This window comes from Dendrobates tinctorius, unplaced genomic scaffold, assembly GCF_039654945.1.
Source record: "Dendrobates tinctorius isolate UK_male_01 unplaced genomic scaffold, ASM3965494v1 ptg000155l, whole genome shotgun sequence".
Lineage (NCBI taxonomy): Eukaryota > Metazoa > Chordata > Amphibia > Anura > Dendrobatidae > Dendrobates > Dendrobates tinctorius.
In genome coordinates, this window is record NW_027361822.1 from 14,947,199 (window position 1) to 14,967,607 (window position 20,409).

General features: G+C 44.0%; 1 protein-coding gene across 1 annotated transcript in view; it reads left to right on the forward strand.

Moving 5' to 3' along the window:
* LOC141051178 (uncharacterized) overlaps positions 1-20,409 on the forward strand; it is a 139,463-nt gene that overhangs the window by 60,121 nt on the left and 58,933 nt on the right. Inside the window, exons 6-8 of the mRNA XM_073548043.1 lie at positions 16,645-16,794; positions 16,924-17,103; positions 17,186-17,309. Of these exons, the coding sequence (XP_073404144.1) occupies positions 16,645-16,794; positions 16,924-17,103; positions 17,186-17,309 (454 nt within the window). The remainder of the gene's footprint in view (positions 1-16,644; positions 16,795-16,923; positions 17,104-17,185; positions 17,310-20,409) is intronic.

A 20,409-nucleotide genomic window follows, 5' to 3' on the forward strand; every position in this document is an offset into this window, starting at 1 on the left:
TATGCTGGCGGAATGCACCAAATAATAAGATGATAATAAGGTGCGTTCGCAGCCTGGGGTCCACCGGGCAGAGATGGAATACTGCAGCTAAGTAATGGCAGATACTATATGGTGGTATAATAAGTGAACGCACGCGGGTTAATGTCACCCGGTGTGTACGAGGCGGACTCTGTTGCCTCACAGAGCCGCACTACCGCCGAGTATAAATGCCAAAGCCTGTTAAGCTCACAGAGCTTGGCGAAGTGAGCGCTGGTGTAAAGTCACAGGACTCTGCCCCATGACACAGGGTCGGAGTCCCTCTAGACTCACCATCACTCGGCGCCGCAGCAGATGGGGTACTTATGTGCCTTGCGCTGGATGGCACAATATGGCGCTACGAGAGGTGCTGACCTGGAAGCACTGTGGCCTAAAGCCTAGCCACTGACAGGCGCTGACTCTAACCACTAGACCCTAACAACAGACAACACCAAGGGTAGGGGTTTCAAATGAGTCAGTCACCAGATACATTCATCCATCATCATACACACCTTAAGCATAAGAGTCTATACTAGCGCATGGCCTAGCGGCCATGTGACTCTTTTATAGCGGCGTCATTCCGGGACCTTCCCAGTAGTGGACCAATCAGAGCAGGAACGGGACCTGTGCATGTGACCTCCCACCTCCAATGAGAGGTCGTCCCACGGGCATGCTCAGTAGGCAAAATACAGGACTTAGTCCCTGGAGCGTCTGCTTGCTGCTGACTCAAGCATGGTGTTACAGTAGAGCCTGAAGGAGCAACCAGATGCCTAGCATTAGCCTGGGCAAGACGCCTGGACCAATGTCTCTGCTGAGCAAGAATCTCTGCGGCCGCAGAGGAATGGGAGACCGCAGAGGACATGGCTTGAGATTCCCCCTGTGCATTGGGGGGAAACTTGCCGCCTAACAATGACCAAGCCAATTTTTACAATTCTGACCACTGTCACTTTATGAGGTTAAAGCTCTGGAACGCTTCAACGGATCCCACTGATTCTGAGACTGTTTTTCGTGACATATTTTACTTCATGTTAGTGGTAAAATTTCTTCGATATGACTTGCGTTTATTTATGAAAAAACGGAAATTTGGCAAAAATGTAGCAATTTTAAAATTTAATTTTTATGCCCTTAAAGGGAACCCGTCACCCCCCAGTGCGTTTAAGTTAAAGAGCCACCTTTAGCAGCACTAAGGCTGCACTCTGTGAAGGTGGCTCTTCTGTTTCTGACCCCTAGTAACGTTGAAATATCGACTTTTATAAATGGCTCCTCATACCTGTAATGTGTCCCATATGTATGATGTGTCCCCCTTTATCAGCCGCCTACCATCCGTCCATCATGCCTCTCTCTGGGCACCGCCCACCATCCGTCCATCATGATGCCCCTGTGCGTCGCTGCCTCCTCCTGTTTTGAATGTCGGCGCCTCCGCTGTGACAAGAGTTCTCGGGGCATGTGCAGTGCGCGCTGCCCAAGAACCGACATCAGGCTATTACGCCTGCGTGTTGCGGAGGCCCCAGATCCTGCCCCGCAGTGTGTTATGATGTATTCATACTGCGGGGATGGGGCCTCCGCAACACTCAGGCGGAATAGCCTGATGTCGGTTCTTTGGCAGCGCACACTGCGCATTCCCGAGAACTCTTGTCACAGCGGAGGCGTCGGCATTCAAAACAGGAGGAGTCAGCGACGCACAAGGGCATCATGATGGACGGATGGTGGGCGATGCCCAGACACAGGACAGAGGCATGATGGACGGATGGTAGGCGGCTGATACAGGGGGGCACACCATACCTATGGGACACATTTCAGGTATGAGGAGCTATTTATAAAAGTCGATATTTCAGCGTTACTACGGGTCAGAAAAAGAAGAGCCACATTCACAGAATGCAGCCTTAGTGCTGCTGAAGGTGGCTCTTTTACTTAAAAAACGCCCTGGGGGGGTGACAGGTTCCCTTTAAATCAGAGAGTGGGGTCACACAAAATAATTAATAAATTACATTTCCCACATGTCTACTTTACATCAGCACAATTTTGGAAACATATATTTTTTTTATTTTCACAAGGGTATCAGGATAAAATGGACCACAAAATTAGTTGTGCAATTTCTCCTGAGTACACCAAACCCCCCCTCCCCCGTATGTGGGGGAAAGCCACTGTTTGTGTGCATGGCAGGGCTCAGAAGGAAGGGAGCACCGTTTGACTTTTTGAACGCAAAATTGGTTGGAATCAATGGTGGCGTCATGTCGAGTTTGGTGACCCCCTGATGTACTTAAACAATAGAACCCCCAATTCTAACTCCACCCCTAACCCTAATCCTAACCTTAACCCTAATCCCATCCCTAACACACCCCTAGTCCCAACCCTAACTTTAGCCTAACCCTAATCCTAATGGAAATAAATAAAAAAAAATTAATTTTATTTTTACCTAACTAAGGGGATGATAAAGAGGGGTTTGATTTACGTTTTTTTTTTTTATTTTGATCACTGTGATAGGACCTATCACATTGATCAAAATGAACCAATAGGAAAAATTTCCTATTGTTGCCGGGTGCCGGCCGGCAGATCTCGGCGGACGCACTGTGCATGCGCCCACCATTTTCTTCCCGGAAGAAGACGCAAGGGGACAGGAACGGGGGATGCAGGAAGGTTACAGGGACACTGGAGGTGCCATGGGGGGGAATGAAGGGACCACATTTCTCTCTCCGCTGATGTGTGATTGCATCAGAGGAGACAGAAATTAAATAGGAAATCTGACTTTTTTCTCTGGTCGCCGTTATTCCATTAATAATGGCGATCGCAACACCAGGGTCAGTAAAAACCGACCCGAATCATGTTCTCTGGGGACTCAGCTGAAAACCCAGAGAAATTCCTACACTTACAGTATTTCTCAACGCCATTAAAAAGCTGCGCTGAAGCATATGCCGCCGTTCACTAACTTCTTGCAATCAAGTTGGGCTTTGTCAAGCCTGACAAGGAAAGAAAAGAACTTTTAGTAGAAAATTAAAAAGAAAAGTCAATAAGAGATCCTAAGGAGGAGAGGAAGAGATAAGCAAGGTTTATGAATCCTCCCAAATTCAGGTATAAGAAAAGCACACACCGACACTGGATATAGTATATATCTCGATATATAGAATAATACAACAATTAATATTGATAGATATATTAATTTCCACCACCAGTGTCCAGTGAAAATAGTGATTACACACTAATTTTAAGAACAAAAAACCAACCAACCAACCATAAGACCTGTTAACCAAAGAAAACCAGACAAGGTGTACTTAATAATCTTTATTATAAAGGTGGTTACATAAACAAAGTGCACGTATAGGAACGATTTTACAAAATTGTAAGATACAATTGGACCCAATTACATATAATTCATATTCTAATATGCATACCTCATATATTATAAAGTGAAATTTTTTTTTCAAAAATAGTATAATGTGCAATGGAAAAATTGCAAGTGCATGCAAAAATAAATAGAACACAACCATTTATTAAATCACTGCCATGAGGAGTGCAGTGTGCAATGTGCAAAAAAAAAAAAAAAAACACAAAGTGTTGTTATATCATATTCACAAAAAGAAAAAAGATTGAAAAAGACCACTGATAACTTAATAAATTGCTGCTGGAGAAAGAGCAATGTGCATATACATAAAAACAACCATATATTGTATATATCAACCCCTGATGAAGGAAGGATTCCGAAACGCGCGTCGGGGAGCGCGTTACAGGGACGTGGTGACCCTTAAAGGTATAGGATCCATTTTTGCAATCCTCTATATATATTTTTCTTGCACTTTACAAAAAGAGTCACTGTGTTGTTCTATATAAATGCGCATGGTTAAAGTTTGCACATGCACACTGCCCTTTATATGGCAGTGATTATTTTGATTCACATATAATTTTTATGATATACAATATATAGTTGTTTTTATGTATATGCACATTGCTCTTTTTTCAGCAGCAATTTATTAAGTTAAGGCTATTGAGCATGCTCACGAGACGATCTCCCATTGGAGATCGGGAGTCACATGTCCAAGTCCTTCTCGTGAGCTGATTGGTCCTTCTCAGGGAGCTGGAAGCTTCCGGAAGGTCCCGGCTATAAAAGGTTCGCATGGCCGCTCGGCCATGCGCTAGTATAGTCTCTAGTTGCTAACTGTGTGAATGATGATGGATGCATGTATGTTATGAATGGGTCACCGAGGAGGAAAAAAGCAACACACGCTAAGTCTCAGAAAACCAGAGAGGTTGGTAATTATGCAGACTGCAGAGCCCTGATCTTAACACACAACTAGAAGCAGTCGTGGAGCGTGCCTACGGTGGTCCTGGACGCCTCGTCACAACCGGAGAGCTAAATAAGCCTAAAGTAAGAAAAGAGTAAAACTAACTCCCCAGAGCAGACCCCAAAGGAAAGACAGCCCCCCACATGTATTGACGGTGAAGCAAGATGAAAACACAAACAAAGGCAGAAAAACAGGCTGAGCAAATGATGGGGCCAAACTAACTTGAAAGGACAGGAAAGGAAAGATACTGTCTGCAATCTGCCAAAAAACCCTACCAAAAATAATGTCCAACGCTTCTGATAACAAAATTAACCCTGAAGTCGCTAGACTTCTCCCACTGTATCAGCACTCTGGATTATTCTGAGACAGAGCAAAAAGAGGCCAATCTAATAAAGGACAAAAAGGCAAATTGGCAAATACAGATAAATAAGAGTGGAAATTCAGCACAGCCCAGCCGGGCTGGCTGACCACACAAAAAACTGAATTGACCAACAAGAGCCAGTGTGAACATTAGCAAATACAAACTTAACTTGAGATGACTGGAGCAGAGCTGAAGTCCAAGACCTGAGAAACAGACTGATCACCAGCAACAGGATAGGGCGTTGGCTGTCTTACATCCAGTCTGATATTCCAGAGATCCAATCACTATCCTGCTCGTCAGGTGGCAGACCATTACCAATTAAACTAACCTCACTACCTCCTGTCACTACCAGAGGGAGAACAGAAGGAGAACTCCCAGCTGGTGGAGCAGAAAATGAGCTCATAACACATGTACCTGCGAATGACTCATTAATATCCCCTCCCTCTGATATTACGAGTGTGTATAGGTAGGGACTTGGCTTTAAAGTCAGTGCCAGCCAGTGGCAAGCTACAAGCCACATTAGCATCTTCCACAGTGCTAGCGTCCGACAGTTCGCCTGCAACCGGGCATTGTCGATTAGCGGCGATGTCTCTCGCCGCGCTACAGTCTGCAGCTCCTCTTGGCGTCCGCAGTAGCGACGCCGCACGCACAGTAGGTCTAGATGGACGCTGACCCTCTTCCTAGGGCCCAGCTCCTGTGACCATATACCATGCGTGCACTTCTCTGACCTGTGACGTTAACAGGCTCAACCTTTTGTGTTTATCATTTAGGCGTCTCTGTGAATATAACAGTGATGTTCAACCTGTGTGCGTTATACCGCCATATTGTATGTCCGCTATTATCTAGCAGCAGTGTTAACACCTTCTGCACGGTGGACCCCGGGCGGCGAACGCACTTTACGTTATTTTATATTTAGTGCGTTCCGCCGTCCCTGACAGTCTGAGATGACAAAATATAATATAATTGGGAGATCGTATGCTTGGGTGCAACTTATCCGATCAGCATCAAATCAAACTGAGAAGGGTTAGACTTGAGCACTGAGAACGGCTGAAGGGTCTCAATGAATTAACGGAACTGGAGGTATGAAAACCAAGGTATGGTTTGATTGGGGGAGCGAGCATTAAGCTCGTTTAGCGATGGTATATTGATGAAATTTGCAAGGACCTGATGGAGTCTAGTTTTATGGTTGAAGACCAGGAATTTACTTACTCCAACTCCAAAGTGAAATTGTGCATTGTCAATCAGTGTCTTGGAATCTTAGAAATCCTAAGTTTCTTCACCAATTGGTCCCAAACTCTGAGAAGATCAACTGTAAATGGGGGGGAGTGGTCCCTTTGAAGAACAAAAGTGCTTAGAAATCCAGGGTAAAGAAGTTAAGTCTAGGCATGATAGGAATGACTCTAGTGTGACCCAACGCTTGTGATTCGCACCAAGACACCAGTCCTAGAAAAAACTTTTTGACAGTGAGGATGATCAATGAATGGAATAGGCTGCCATGAGAGGTGGTGAGTTATCTTTCAATGGAAGTCTTCAAATAGCGTCTGGACAGACATCTGTCTGAGATGGTTTAGTGAATCCTGCATTGAGCAGGGGGTTGGGCATGGTGACCCTGGGGGTACTTTCCAACGCTAACATTCTATGATATGAAACAGTATATTGATATAAAGCAACCTTCAGAGTCCCACCACCTTGTTACACATAAATTGTATAGCTCTATATACCATGAGGCTTACACTTCTTGGGTGGGTAGAATATACGAAGTGATACTCATGACATCCATGACCTCTAACATTCCATGCTATAATATCATACCTTGACATTTTAAACAAGATATACATTTTCTGTCAGAATATAAAGTGCTTGATCCTATCCGCACCGGATAGTTTTTGGTAGTCATGTTATTAATTAGGAAGAAATATCTTAAACCGATATGAAACAAGTAATAACCAACATATGACATCTGCCAGTCTTTCCTCTCAACTTAAGAGGACTGGGGCCATTTAGGCTATGTTCACACGTTGCATTTTCCTGTGCTTTTTGTATCCAGGCAAAACCAATTCTCTTGGCAGTAAAGAAGCTGCTTGCAAAAATCTGGTTTTCCTGAGTTTTTTTGCTCCGTATTTGCTGCATTTTTGTTGTCTCTTGTGCCCCCCCCCCCAAAAAAAAATCATGTTGCGACTTCCTTCATGTTCTTGCACCAACAATACAGCAAATCCTGATACTTGCTTTTTTTACTGCATGTTTGCTCTGACCCGTTACTTTCTATAGATGAAAAAACGCTGAAAGAAGTGACGTGTTGCAGTTTTCCAAATCCGCCCGTTAAGGAAAAAAAATGTGCGTATTATCTGCCAAAGATTTGATAAGAATCAAATGTAGATTAAACAGAAAGCTATTGTCTTCTGGCGCTGTCATATTCCAGGACTGCAACCTCCCTGGATAGCGCAGAAGTACAAGGTGTTCAGTGCCCAGAGACATGGCCGAGGTAAGGGAGGCTGAACCCGACCACTACTGAGCAAGACACAGAATGTGAAAAGTAAAGGCTGGAGCAAGAAATATCTGAAGACAGATTGTTCAAAGGCTGTATGGACTGATGAGATGAGTGACTCTTGATGGGCCAGACGGATTTGCCCATGGCAAGTAAGATGAGAGCCAGTGAAGTTGCGGTCACAAGAGAGCGCTGGGAGAGCGGCCTGTAAGAGTTCAATGTAGAAGAACGGGTCCACCGCAGCTCCAGCAGTATACCTCCAGTGGAGGATGGATGCAATGGTAGAATAAGAAAACGGTCACAGGAGCGCTAGGAAATACCAGGACAAAGTTGTTTTTCTTAAACCCACAACGTGTTTCATCGGTTACTCCATCTTCAGCAGGTAAGTTGGACCATTTTGGGTTGAAGATTGACTTAAGAGTAACTCCCAAACCTTCTGAAATTTTTAAGGAGATGCTTTCTTCAAGACGTGTTAGCGTAGAAAGTCTGCTTCTTTCAAGAAAACCATGATTTTCTGTAGGACAATTCTCTATGGCAGCATCAAAGTCTCCACTGCTCCAGTAAAGGCCTTAAAGATGAAGGAGTAATACTTCCTCACCTGACCTAAATCCTAGTGAGAACTCGTGGGCCCTTCTTAAACGGGTAATTTACAGTAAAGGACAACGGTCACCTCACTAATCAGTGATGGGGGGGGGCTGTGGTTGGTGCATCCCAAAAAGTTAATCGTCAACATATTATGAAACTGACAAATTCCATGGATGGAGCTTGTGACTGTTATTGGAAAGAAGCTTGGCTATATTGGTCACTCATTTTGCTCATTTTGAGCTGTTGTGTTTTTATTCTCTGTTTTAATAGATGAAAACAAACGAGATGGAAAAGTTTTGTGTTTCATTTAGTTGCACACTAATAGTTGGCGAATAATTCTGCACACATAGACATTCTCCTAAGACAAAACTTCACTTATACTTTTCTAAATATTCAGGTTTATTAACCTTTTGGACTGACTGGAGATGTTCAATAATAAAATGAATCATCAAACATTATCTAATAATTGTATGGAGCCAAGTTCTTTGGGGGACCAGGAAGAATGGACTAGAGTCTATTAGCCATGATTTTGTTAAGCAATTTAAAATCAACGTTTAAAAGGGAGATCGGACGGTACGAGGCAGGAAGAAGCGGGTCCTTGCCTGGCTTTAGCAACAAAGATAAACAAGCTTCATTGAATCAGTCAGGCATAGAACCCGAGTCAATAATATGATTGAAAAGAAAAGTTAGATGGGGAATGAGTAAAGGTTGTAACATTTTATAAAATTCCACCGACAACCCATCCGGGCGGGTGCTTTAAGTTTTTTTGAAGACTTGATAACTGATCCCACCTCCCCAGCAGAAATCGACTGATTTAAAACTCCCTTTGGGAAGCGAAAAGTTTTGGCGGATCAACCTTATGTAAAAATTTGTATCCATCCTCTCGGGAGTCTAGGAATGTCTAACGATAATGTAAAAATATGATGTTAGGCTGGTTTCACACTTGCGTTTTTTTAGCGGTATTTTAGCGCTAAATAGCGCATGCGTTTTTTTTTCCTATACTTTGCCTGGGATGCGCTTATGTGCGCATACACATGCGTTTGTACGCGTTTTTCTGCGCATGCGTTTTTTTGCGGTATGCGCTCGGGCGCACAAAATGCAACCTGTTGCATTTTTTGGGCGTCCGACTTGCCTCAAAAAAACGCATGCGCGCGCAATGCGTTTTTTTACAGCAAGACACCCATTATAAGTCTATGGTGAGCATATGTGCGCATTGGCATGCTTATGTATGCGTTTTTTTGCACATGCGTTTTTTTTTTTACCATTAGTTTAGACAGTGGAATTTAGGGGTTTGGGTTAGTTAAGGGGGGTTAGGGTTAGGGTTAGGATCAGGGTATGGTTTGGTTAGGGTCAGGGTTAGGGTTAGGGTCAGGGTATGGTTTGGTTAAGGGTTAGGGTCAGGGTTAGGATCAGGGTATGGTTTGGTTAAGGGTTAGGGTCAGGGTATGGTTTGGTTAAGGGTTAGGGTCAGGGTTAGGGTATGGTTTGGTTAAGGGTTAGGGTCAGGGTTAGGGTTAGGATCAGGGTATGGTTTGGTTAGGGTCAGGGTCAGGGTTAGGGTTAGGATCAGGGTATGGTTTGGTTAAGGGTTAGGGTCAGGGTTAGGGTTAGGATCAGGGTATGGTTTGGTTAAAGGTTAGGGTTAGGGTTAGTAAAGTCATGGTTTGGGTTAGTATGAGGGGCCACCTAATGTTTGGAAAAAACGCAAACGCGGTAAAAACGCACTAAAAACGCATACAAACGCATAAAAACGCTGCGTTTTTTTTCATGCATGCTCATAAAAATGCTTGAAAAAAACGCAGCAGTTGTATGCTTTTGTATGCGTTTTTTCAATGCGTTTTTTTGCGGGAAAAACGCGCTGCAAAAAAAAGCAAGTGTGAAACTAGCCTAAGATCCCCCTGATTATCACAAGGCAGAATCTCCTATTCACATACTGAGCTCTGCTATGTCAGTGTGGGGGCTTGACCCCCCCCTTCCTCTTCTTTGCCTGTCAGCTGCCGTTTTGTATTCTCTCACTAGCAGCCTGTAACACTACACCAGCCCTTTCCTGTCTCGCAAGCTTATATAACAGCCGTGGCGAACCTATTTCACGCATGCCAGAGGAGGCGCGTAGAGCTCTCCCTGTGGGCACGTTCACCATCTCCTCAGCAGTAGCTCCGCCACCACTCTCCTCAGTCCGCTCGCCATCTCCCTCATCCCTAGCGCTGCGGCTACTCTCCTTTGCACGAGCACCCTCCCATCTGTCTGTGATGAGGGTGGCGGCGCTAGTAATGAGGGGGATGGTGCGTGAGCTGGGTATAGTGGTGGCGGGCGCTAGTGCTGAGGAGATCGCGCATGTGCCTACAGGTAGAACTGTGATATATGAATGAGCCTGATCAGCGTTGGGATGGGCAGAGATGAGTAGTTTTTTTATATGAGGCCATTATACTGTATGGAGCACTACATGTGGCCATTATACAGTTTGGAGCACTTTGTGGGGCCATTATACAGTATGGAGCATCGTGCGGGGGTATTATCAGCATAGATCACTATGTGGGCCCATTATACTGTATGGAGCACTATGTGGACCCATTATACTGTATGGAGCACTATGTGGGGCCATTATACAGTATGTAGCAGCACGGTGGCTCAGTGGTTAGCGCTGCAGCCTTGCAGCGCTGGAGTCCTGGGTTCGAGTCCCACCAAGGACAACATCTGCAAGGAGTTTGTATGTTCTCCCCGTGTTTGCGTGGGTTTCCTCCGGGCACTCCGGTTTCCTCCCACACTCCAAAAAACATACTGATAGGGAATTTAGATTGTGAGCCCCATCAGGGACAGTGATGAAAATATGTGCAAACTGTAAAGCGCTGCGGAATATGTTAGCGCTATATAAAAAATAAAGTATTATTATTATTATGTAGCACTATGTGGGGTCATTATGCAGTATTCAGCACTGTGGGCACATTATACAGTATGGATCCATTACTGTATGTAAGTCAATACAGGGCCCTGTGATACTGTATGCAGGATTATGTGGAGCACATTATACTTTATGCAGGACTATGTGGGGCCCATTGTACTGTATGGAGGGCTATGTGGATCCATTGTACTGTGTGGAGGATTTTATGTGCCCATTATACTGTATGAAGAGCTGTGTGGGGATTACAGTTGAAGAATCATGCTGTGATGGGGTCACCATTCTTTGTTGAGGGCATTGAGGGGGTACAGTAGGGTCATCATAATGTGCGTGTGGAGGAGTTCACTGTGGGGGTATCATACAGTGTGTGGGAGCACTTTTGTTTGTATCATACTTTATTATCTGTTATATTCAAGGTTTTTATCCGTTGTTATTACATGTTTAAATCAGGCCATTGGGCCATATGCTTTTTACTGGTCTTCCATAACATATATTATTCCACAAGTTTATTGTTTTATTTAATAAGGAAAAACTTCCTCAATTGTAGACTTTTTTTTTTTTTTTTTTTACAAATATCAAGGTTGACTTTGTCAAAGCTTTTAACTTTGGTACTATGTGTATTTGACATCCCTAGCTTAAAGGGTTAGTCTCATCATGATAAAGGGTTAGAATTAAGGGCCTGTCACTAAGCGATATCTCTAGCAATATCGCTATAACTTGTGACGTTATAGCGATATCGCTGTGTGTGATACCTACGACCCGCTCCCCCGCTGGTTATCGCTGATCGCGCAAGAACAGGCTGGACCGTTTCTCGTCATCAGCTTCCTGCGGCGCTTCCTGTGGAGAGACGAGCGTGGAGGCGGGCGGGAGGACGCAGGATTGCCTAGTGTGACAGGTAAGAAGCGACCCCCGTCCCCAGCGATGTCGCTGGTGAGATCTGCCTGTGTGGCAGCTCACTAGCGACCACTTAGCGACGCGCCAGCGATCCTGACCGCGTCATATCGCTGGTCGGGATCGCTGGTGCATCGCTAAGTGTGACAGTACCTTTACAAAGAGGTTGTAAAAACAAACAACTTTGCAATTTTACATTTACCGTATATACTCGTGTATAAGCCAACCCGTGTATAAGCCGACCCCCCCTTAATTTTGCAACAAAAAACTGGGAAAACTTATTGACTCGCATATAAGCCTAGAGTGGAAAATGCAGCAGCTACTGGTAAATTTAAAAAATAAAAATACATACCAATAAAAGTAAAATTAATTGAGACATCAGTAGTGTGGGGAATAGATAGCTCAGGTGGGATCTTTGCTTTGGCACAAGCGTGTGGCTATGAAGTCATTTCAGCAGACTAGCAATTTCCACATGAATATGGACACGGCATATTTATTGTGCACACTTGTTATTCAATGTTACACATGCCAAACATGAAATAAAACATCTAAGGCCGTCTGGCCACTAACTAACAATAGCAGGCTAACTACAAAATAAACCTATATAACAGCAAACAAGTCCATGTAATCTTACTGTGTCAGCTCCCAGCTCAGCAGGCGAGATTAGACTGAGAGATCCCAGCTCCTCCTGATTATATCAGCTGGACCAGTCAGGAAACCAAAACCTGGATTGAATTAGTGGAGTGGGAACTACCAGTCCTTTCCATGCTGATCACTAAGGAAACCAGGACTGGATTACAGTGAAATAAACTGGCTTCATCATCAGTACAGGGAGACATATGAAATGAAACGGGGAGAAATATACCTGTTTTCTAGTACCTCTCCCCTTGGCACCTCACAGTAGGTTAACTGTTTTTGAATATCCATATTGAATCAGGAGCCCCATATAATGCTCCATACACTTAGTGATGGCCCCATAAGATAGTCCATACAAAATACACCCCATATAATGCTGCACAAAGGTTAATAATGGCCCCATAAGATGCACCATAGAATAATATGTCCCATATAATGCTCCATAAAGGTTATAAGATGCTCCATAGATTATGCCCCCATAAGATACTCCATAGATTATTCCCCCATAAGATGCTCCATAGATTATGCCCTCATAAGATGCTAACTAGATTATGCCCCCATAAAATGCTCCATAGATTTTGCCCCATATTATGTTCCAGAGATTATGCCCCATATGCTGCTCCATAGAATATGCCCCCATATGCTGCTCCATAGATTATGCCCCCATATGCTGCCACATAGAATATGCCCCCATATGTTGCTCTATAGAATATGCCTCATATGCTGCTCCATAGACTATGCCCCCATATGCTGCTCCATAGACTATGCCCCCATATGCTGCCCCATAGGATATGCCCTATATGCTGTTCCATAGAATATGCCACCACCATATGCTGCCCCATAGAATATGCTCCCATATGCTGCCCCCATATTCTGCTCCATAGACTATGTCCCCATATGCTGCCCCATAGAATATGCCCCCATATGTTGCTCCATAGAATATGCCCCCATATGTTGCTCCATAGAATATGCCCCCATATGTTGCTCCATAGACTATGCCCCCATATGCTGCCCCATAGAATATGCCCCCATATGCTGCTCCATATAATATGCCTCCATATGCTGCCCCATAGAATATGCCCCCATATGCTGCTCCATAGAATATGCCCCCATATACTGCCCCCATAAGATGCTCCATATATTATGCCCCCATATGCTGCTGCAAAAAAAAATGCCATACTCACCTCCTGCTCAGGACCTGGCACCTGAGATATTCACCTGTCCGGGGTCCATCCCTGTTCGCCGCTGTCTGCCGCTCCGTGTCAGTGACTGTTCAGCCAGCAGAGGACGCAGCGCGCACTAACCATGTCACCGCGCCTCCTGCTGCCTAAATGTCACTGACACAGGACGCAGCAGGCAGCGGTGAGCAGCGATGGACCCCTGACAGGTGAATATCACTATACTTACCCCCTCCTGGCGCGGTCTCTGCAGCCCCGCTTCTCCCACTGTCTCCCTTCCTGCCTTCATCGGTCACGTGATACCACTCATTACACTCATGAATATGCGCATATTCATGAGTTTAATGAGCGGTACCATGTGACCGCTGAAAGCAGGAAGGGAGACCGTGGAGAAGCGGGGAGGCTGCAGAGACCACGCCAGGGGGGTAAGTATGATCTCTGACACCCCCGCTCCCCCTCTCCCACCGACCCCCAGGTATATGACTCGTGTATAAGCCGAGAGGGGGACTTTCAGCCCAAAAAAATGGGCTGAAAGTCTCATCTTATACACGAGTATATATGGTAATTAAAACTCCTCTCCATTCTCAAAAACAGACCTTCACTACAATTGGTGGCTAGTATCTTAGGCTTGGAGTGCAGCACTTATAAGCTCTTTGATACTGACTCTATAGCGCGCTAATGTACGAGTTGTCTTTCTAATCTAAAACCTCAGTATTCAGGTTAATTGCCATATTGCCACTTTGCGATAATTAAGTGGGTTTTGGATTGCAGTTTGGGCACTCGGATTCTAAATGGTTTGCCATCACAGTTACAGTTGTGGCCAAAAGTATTGACACCTCTGCAATTCTGTCAAATAATACTCAGTTTCTTCCTGAAAATGATTGCAAACACAAATTCTTTGGTATTATTATCTTCATTTAATGTGTCTTAAATGAAAAAACACAAAAGAGAATGAAGCAAAAAGCAAAACATTGATCATTTCACACAAAACTCCAAAAATGGGCCAGACAAAAGTATTGACACCCTCAGCCTAATACTTGGTTACACAACCTTTAGCCAAAATAATTGCGACCAACCGCTTCCGGTAACCATCAATGAGTTTCTTACAATGCTCTGCTGGAATTTTACATTCTTCTTTGGCAAACTGCTCCAGGTCCCTGATATTAGAAGGGTGCCTTCTCCAAACTGCCATTTTTAGATTTCTCCACAGGTGTTCTATGGGATTCAGGTCTGGACTCATTGCTGGCCACCTTAGAAGTCTCCAGTGCTTTCTCTCAAACCATTTTCTAGTGCTCTTTGAAGTGTGTTTTGGGTCATTGTCCTGCTGGAAGACCAATGACGTCTGAGGGAGACCCAGCTTTCTCACACTGGGCCCTACATTATGCTCAAAAATATGTTGGTAGTCTTCAGACTTCATAATGCCATGCACACGGTCAAGCAGTCCAGTGCCAGAGGCAGCAAAGCAACCCCAAAACATCAGGGAACCTCCGCCATGTTTGACTGTAGGGACCGTGTTCTTTTCTTTGAATGCCTCTTTTTTTTCTCCTGTAAACTCTATGTTGATGCCTTTGCCCAAAAAGCTCTACTTTTGTCTCATCTGACCAGAGAACATTCTTCCAAAACGTTTTAGGCTTTTTCAGGTAAGTTTTGGCAAACTCCAGCCTGGCTTTTTTATGTCTCGGGGTAAGAAGTGGGGTCTTCCTGGATCTCCTACCATACAGTCCCTTTTCATTCAGACGCCGACGGATAGTACGGGTTGACACTGTTGTACCCTCGGACTGCAGGGCAGTTTGAACTTGTTTGGATGTTAGTCGAGGTTCTTTATCCAACATCCGCACAATCTTGCGTTGAAATCTCTTGTCAATTTTTCCTTTCCGTCCACATCTAGGGAGGTTAGCCACAGTGCCATGGGCTTTAAACTTCTTGATGACACCGCGCACGGTAGACACAGGAACATTCAGGTCTTTGGAGATGGACTTGTAGCCTTGAGATTGCTCATGCTTCCTCACAATTTGGTTTCTCAAGTCCTCAGACAGTTCTTTGGTCTTTTCTTTTCTCCATGCTCAATGTGGTACACACAAGGACACAGGACAGAGGTTGAGTCAACTTTAATCCATGTCAAGTGGCTGCAAGTGTGATTTAGTTATTGCCAACACCTGTTAGGTGCCACAGGTAAGTTACAGGTGCTGTTAATTACACAAATTAGTGAAGCATCACATGATTTTTCGAACAGTGACAATACTTTTGTCCACCCTCTTTTTTATGTTTGGTGTGGAATTATATCCAATTTGGCTTTAGGACAATTCTTTTTGTGTTTTTTCATTTCAGACAAATTAAATGAAGATAATAATACCAAAGAATTTGTGTTTGCAATCATTTTCAGGAAGAAACTGAGTATTATCTGACAGAATTGCAGGGGTGTCAATACTTTTGGCCACAACTGTTTATAACAATTGTTTCCTCCTGTATCGTGAATTGTAGAGTTTTGGTCCACAGATGAGGTAAAGACTTCTGAATTTTTAATTCATGAAAGTTCCAAAGTTCTCTTTTTCAGCAAGACAATCTTTGTAGCACATAAAATATGCTCCAGAATTCCTCTTCTCTACCTCATCTACAGTGTCGGCATACAGGTGGAAAACAAACACCTCGGCATGGCAGGCATACAATCCTCCTTCACTTCCAATATTCGATGCGGATGATTTCGGAGAACAAGACCGAATATAGCGCTATTCAACTGGGTAATAGATGTCCAAGAAAGGATTTTATTATATGCACGGGAACAAGAATTGCAATATAAAACTATAAAAATGAACATGAGGCACACCAGCCCTAGCTTTTGCGGAGAAGTGCAATTTACCACTTTTAAGTTTGAAAACTTATTTGGACTGCTTTGTTGAACTTTGCCTGCACCAGTATCATTGTTACACTTCTAAAATGGATTTGTCCTTGGCTATTGTTTCATCAGCTGCACCTTTTTTTGGACATGCATAATAATGACATCCACTCTTGTATAATATTTAATGATCAAGGTGCATCATCACTGCACTAAAACATTGGTTGCAGTAGTGATGCTAGTTTCTATGCTATCAACGCCTATGTGTGATTAGGTGTAATGTTCATGTGAAGCTTTGATATGGCTTTGTCCTTCGTCATGGGGCTGCCTTTATAAAATATTCAACTTATGTCCTAGTTCATACCAAAAGAGTAAATTCAATATCTGTACTTCATATCTACTCATATATTTCCCCTTATTATCTGCTTTAATTGTATTATTACATGGGATCTTTATGATGTTACATCGTCATCTTTTCCCCATTCAGGTCCCTATAATAGTGGAACTTCTCAGTGGAGATCTTCTATATAAGAAAATTTTCCTGATTTACCCATCAAGGATGGATAAGGACAGGGACAAAATGGCAGAGAGGATATTACACCTCACCCTAGAGATCCTCTTCTGGCTTACTGGAGAGGTGAGAGATTCTGATGACGTCACATTACATCATTCTTATCTATGGGAATAACAGATGGACAGAACTGGAGAGGTGAGGACTCTGGAAATGTCTGTAGTGAGATTTAGTAATGTGTCTCTCCATAACCAGGATTACACAGTAGTGAGGAAGACTTCTAGTGAGTGCTGTCAGGACCCTGTGTCTGAGGAATATGGAAGAACCCCAAGCCCAATCACAGGGCCTCCACCTCACCCCCTGATATATGATGATATCAATGACCAGAAGATCCTAGAACTCACCTACAAGATGATTGAGCTGCTGACTGGAGAGGTAACACTTGCTGGGAATGCTGGGACATTATACAGTAATGCCATGAAGGAATCGGGGCTGACGTTATCATTTTATGTATCAGGTTCCTATAAGGTGTCAGGATGTCACAGTCTATTTCTCCTTGGAGGAGTGGGAGTATTTCGATGGACACAAAGATCTATACAAGGATGTCATAATGGAGGTTCCCCACCCCCTCACATCACGAGGTAATAGACATGAATAAATACCGTATTTTCTGGCGTATAAGACGACTTTTTAACCCCTGAAAATCTGCTTAAAAGTCGGGGGTCGTCTTATTCGCCGGGTGTCGTCTTATACGACGAGTGCATATGGGGGGAGTGGTTTCGATGAACAAGGGAGGGTGTAAATGGTGTTATCATCCCCCTTTTACCTCATTGGTGGCAGCGGTGCGGCGGCTCCTCCTTCAGCAGTGTGGCGGCTCTGTGCTGGGGGTCAGCGGCGACTCCTCTTTGTTCAGCCTGGGGGCGCTGTGCTGGGGGCAGCTGCGGAGGCTCTCTGTCCAGCGTTGGGGCTCCTCCGGCATTTCCCCAAAGCCCGGAAGGCCAGGCAGCTCCATTGCTGCGATGTGGTGGCCTCCGGGAAAATGGCCGCCAGAGCCCACGTATGCTCAGATTCAGATCTCATCCCGAGATCTCGGGAGACGAGATCTGAATCTGAGCATACACGGAGCCTCCAGGCTTTGGGGAAATGCCGGAGGAGCCCCGACGCTGGACAGAGAGCCTCTGCACCCGCCCCCCCCAGCACAGCGCCCCCACGCTGGACAAAGAGGAGCCGCCGATCCCCAGCACAGAACCGCCACAGTGCAGATGGAGTAGCCGCCAATCTCCAGCACAGAGACCCGCAGACAGCACTGCTGCCACCAATGAGGTAAAAGGGGGATGATAACTCCACGTACACCCTCCCTTTGTCATCGGGACCACTCCCCCGCACCTGGCATATAAGATGACACATGGCATTTAAGAAGACCCCCGACTTTTAAGAAAATTTTCTATTTTAGCTAGAAAAGTTGGGGGGTCGTCTTATACGCCTGGTCGTCTTATACGCCGGAAAATACGGTACACTTTTTAATTTTTACTGAAGTGAAGCTAGCCTAAAGGACTGTTTTTTTTTTTATTTTACTACACTTGTGCCCTTCAAAACTATAGTGTAGGTTGATAAATTAGTTCACGCCCTTCCCATCAGCCATTTTTAAGGCTTTTGTGAGGGCTACTAACTCAGCAAAGTGAGCTGGTTACTGATTAAGCAACTGTCTCCTTTACCATAGCTTGGCCATTTACACCTTTACTCCTATGCGAGGAGGTATCCTAATTGTCATAAAGTCTGGATCCATCAGCAAAAATATCAGTTTGACATCAGCCTGGGACTCATCTGCGAATGGAGTGACAAACATCTATAATATGTATACAACAATGTAGACCCACTCATTTCAAATCAGGTGTCGGCTAAGGCATAAAAGTGGCTGATTTCAAGACCTGCCCTGTAAGAAATATCAAGTTCTAAGGTGCCAAAAGTCTGAATGTTCACCTACCACCTCTGTGTATCATTTGTTAGACATGAGTGGATCTCCTAAAATTTGTGTTGGAAGATTCAATTCAGTGCAAAACATATCCAACCAGGAATTAATCCGCACAGCAAGAAAATGCATTCATTGTGCACATGCCTGTTTGAACTGCCGCCTAAGAGTGCGTGCAGTATAAAAAGTTCTCCATTGACCGGGGTGCCACTCCAAAGCAATAGGCACAACAACTTCACCAAAAAAGAAATACAGATGGCACTCACCGGTTAAAATCTTCTTTATTCTATTTCTTTAAAACATCAGCATAGGGAGGATGGGAGCAGGAGTGGAGATGACGACAGCTGTTTCGAGCTGTCTCTGGTGAGAACAGTAGAAGCGCTACTATAGCGCGAAACAGCTGTCGTCATCTCCATTCCTGCTCCCATCCTCCCTATGCCGATGTTTTAACTAAATAGAATAAAGAAGATTTTAACCGGTGAGTGCCATCTGTATTTCTTTGTCAGTGCAAAACATATCTGGCCAAGAACACATTTATCATTTTCTGAGGTCTTTCCAGACCCTAAAGCATAATAAACATAGGTATAGGGTTTTGCCATTCAAAAACAAGCTTTCATACAGCCCCATCGATGTAAAAATGAAAACACTGTGGGTCTCAGAATATGGCGACACAAACTAAATTTGTTTCACTACTTAGATTTAAAAAAAAAAACAAAGCAAAAAATGCACAAGTTTGGTATAACCATATGACCTATAGAATTTTACTGCTAAGACTTTATAAAAAAAAGTTCTTAAAAATGTATATTTTAATTTGTCATTTTTGTCACTTTATCCTTCCCAATTACTAAAAACTAATCAGAATAGTAAGCTGAAAATCATTAATTCCAAAAGCTGTATAAGATTAGAGGTAACGGGTTTCACCCCAGGGGCCACAAAAGCTTTATATACTGTAGAGGATAGTTAGAAATTTTGTGCAAAGATCGGTTGTCACCGCAAGATATCCCTGTTTTTTTTTTGGTTTTTTTTTAGTGTTGTGTAACAGTTAGCAAGCACCCTTGTAGACATGTTACAAGGCAGTTACTAGGCATTAATGCACTTATATATAGTTTCTGTGCTACCAGAAAAAATGAGCTCTTTACTTTGCTATCTCTGGCGGTCCCATAGAGAATAAAGAGAGCGATAGTGTGCTTGTTTTGCCAACACTTCACTCATATGGGACATTTGAGGATTCATTCTTGGGATTGGTGTGAATCCCTAAACTGGTAAGCAAGTTTGGGAAAGCCAGGTAGGCTAGGGTTTACATCCTAGCACTACAGGTCCTGATTAGGTGCACCTGGAAAACTATGAATAGAACCAGGCCATGTGTTCACTGTCGTCAGTCAGCTGGGGGAAGCTGAGCAGAGTGGTGTGTGTTGGAGCTAGAGAGAGAGACAAGCCAGAATCTCTCTGAGAAGAGACTGCACAGGCCAGGTGCATCAAATTGCAAGTATCACTGGTTGCTATGCAAAATAAGTGCTTTGTGTGACCAAGTTGGGATTAGATCATCTGTGTCTGAATAGTCAGGATCTATATTGTTTAGTTATTGCCTGGACAAGGCTACGGATTATATGTTAATGGCTTTGTTTTGGTGCTGTACAACCAGTGGAAATAAACACTATACCGTGTGTGATAAAAAAAAGCCTTGTATATTTTTCCAAACAGCTATTGGAGAGAGTGAAACCCTTCAGAAGTTATCACCTGTCCTACAAATAGCTGACAGGAAAGGTGATAAA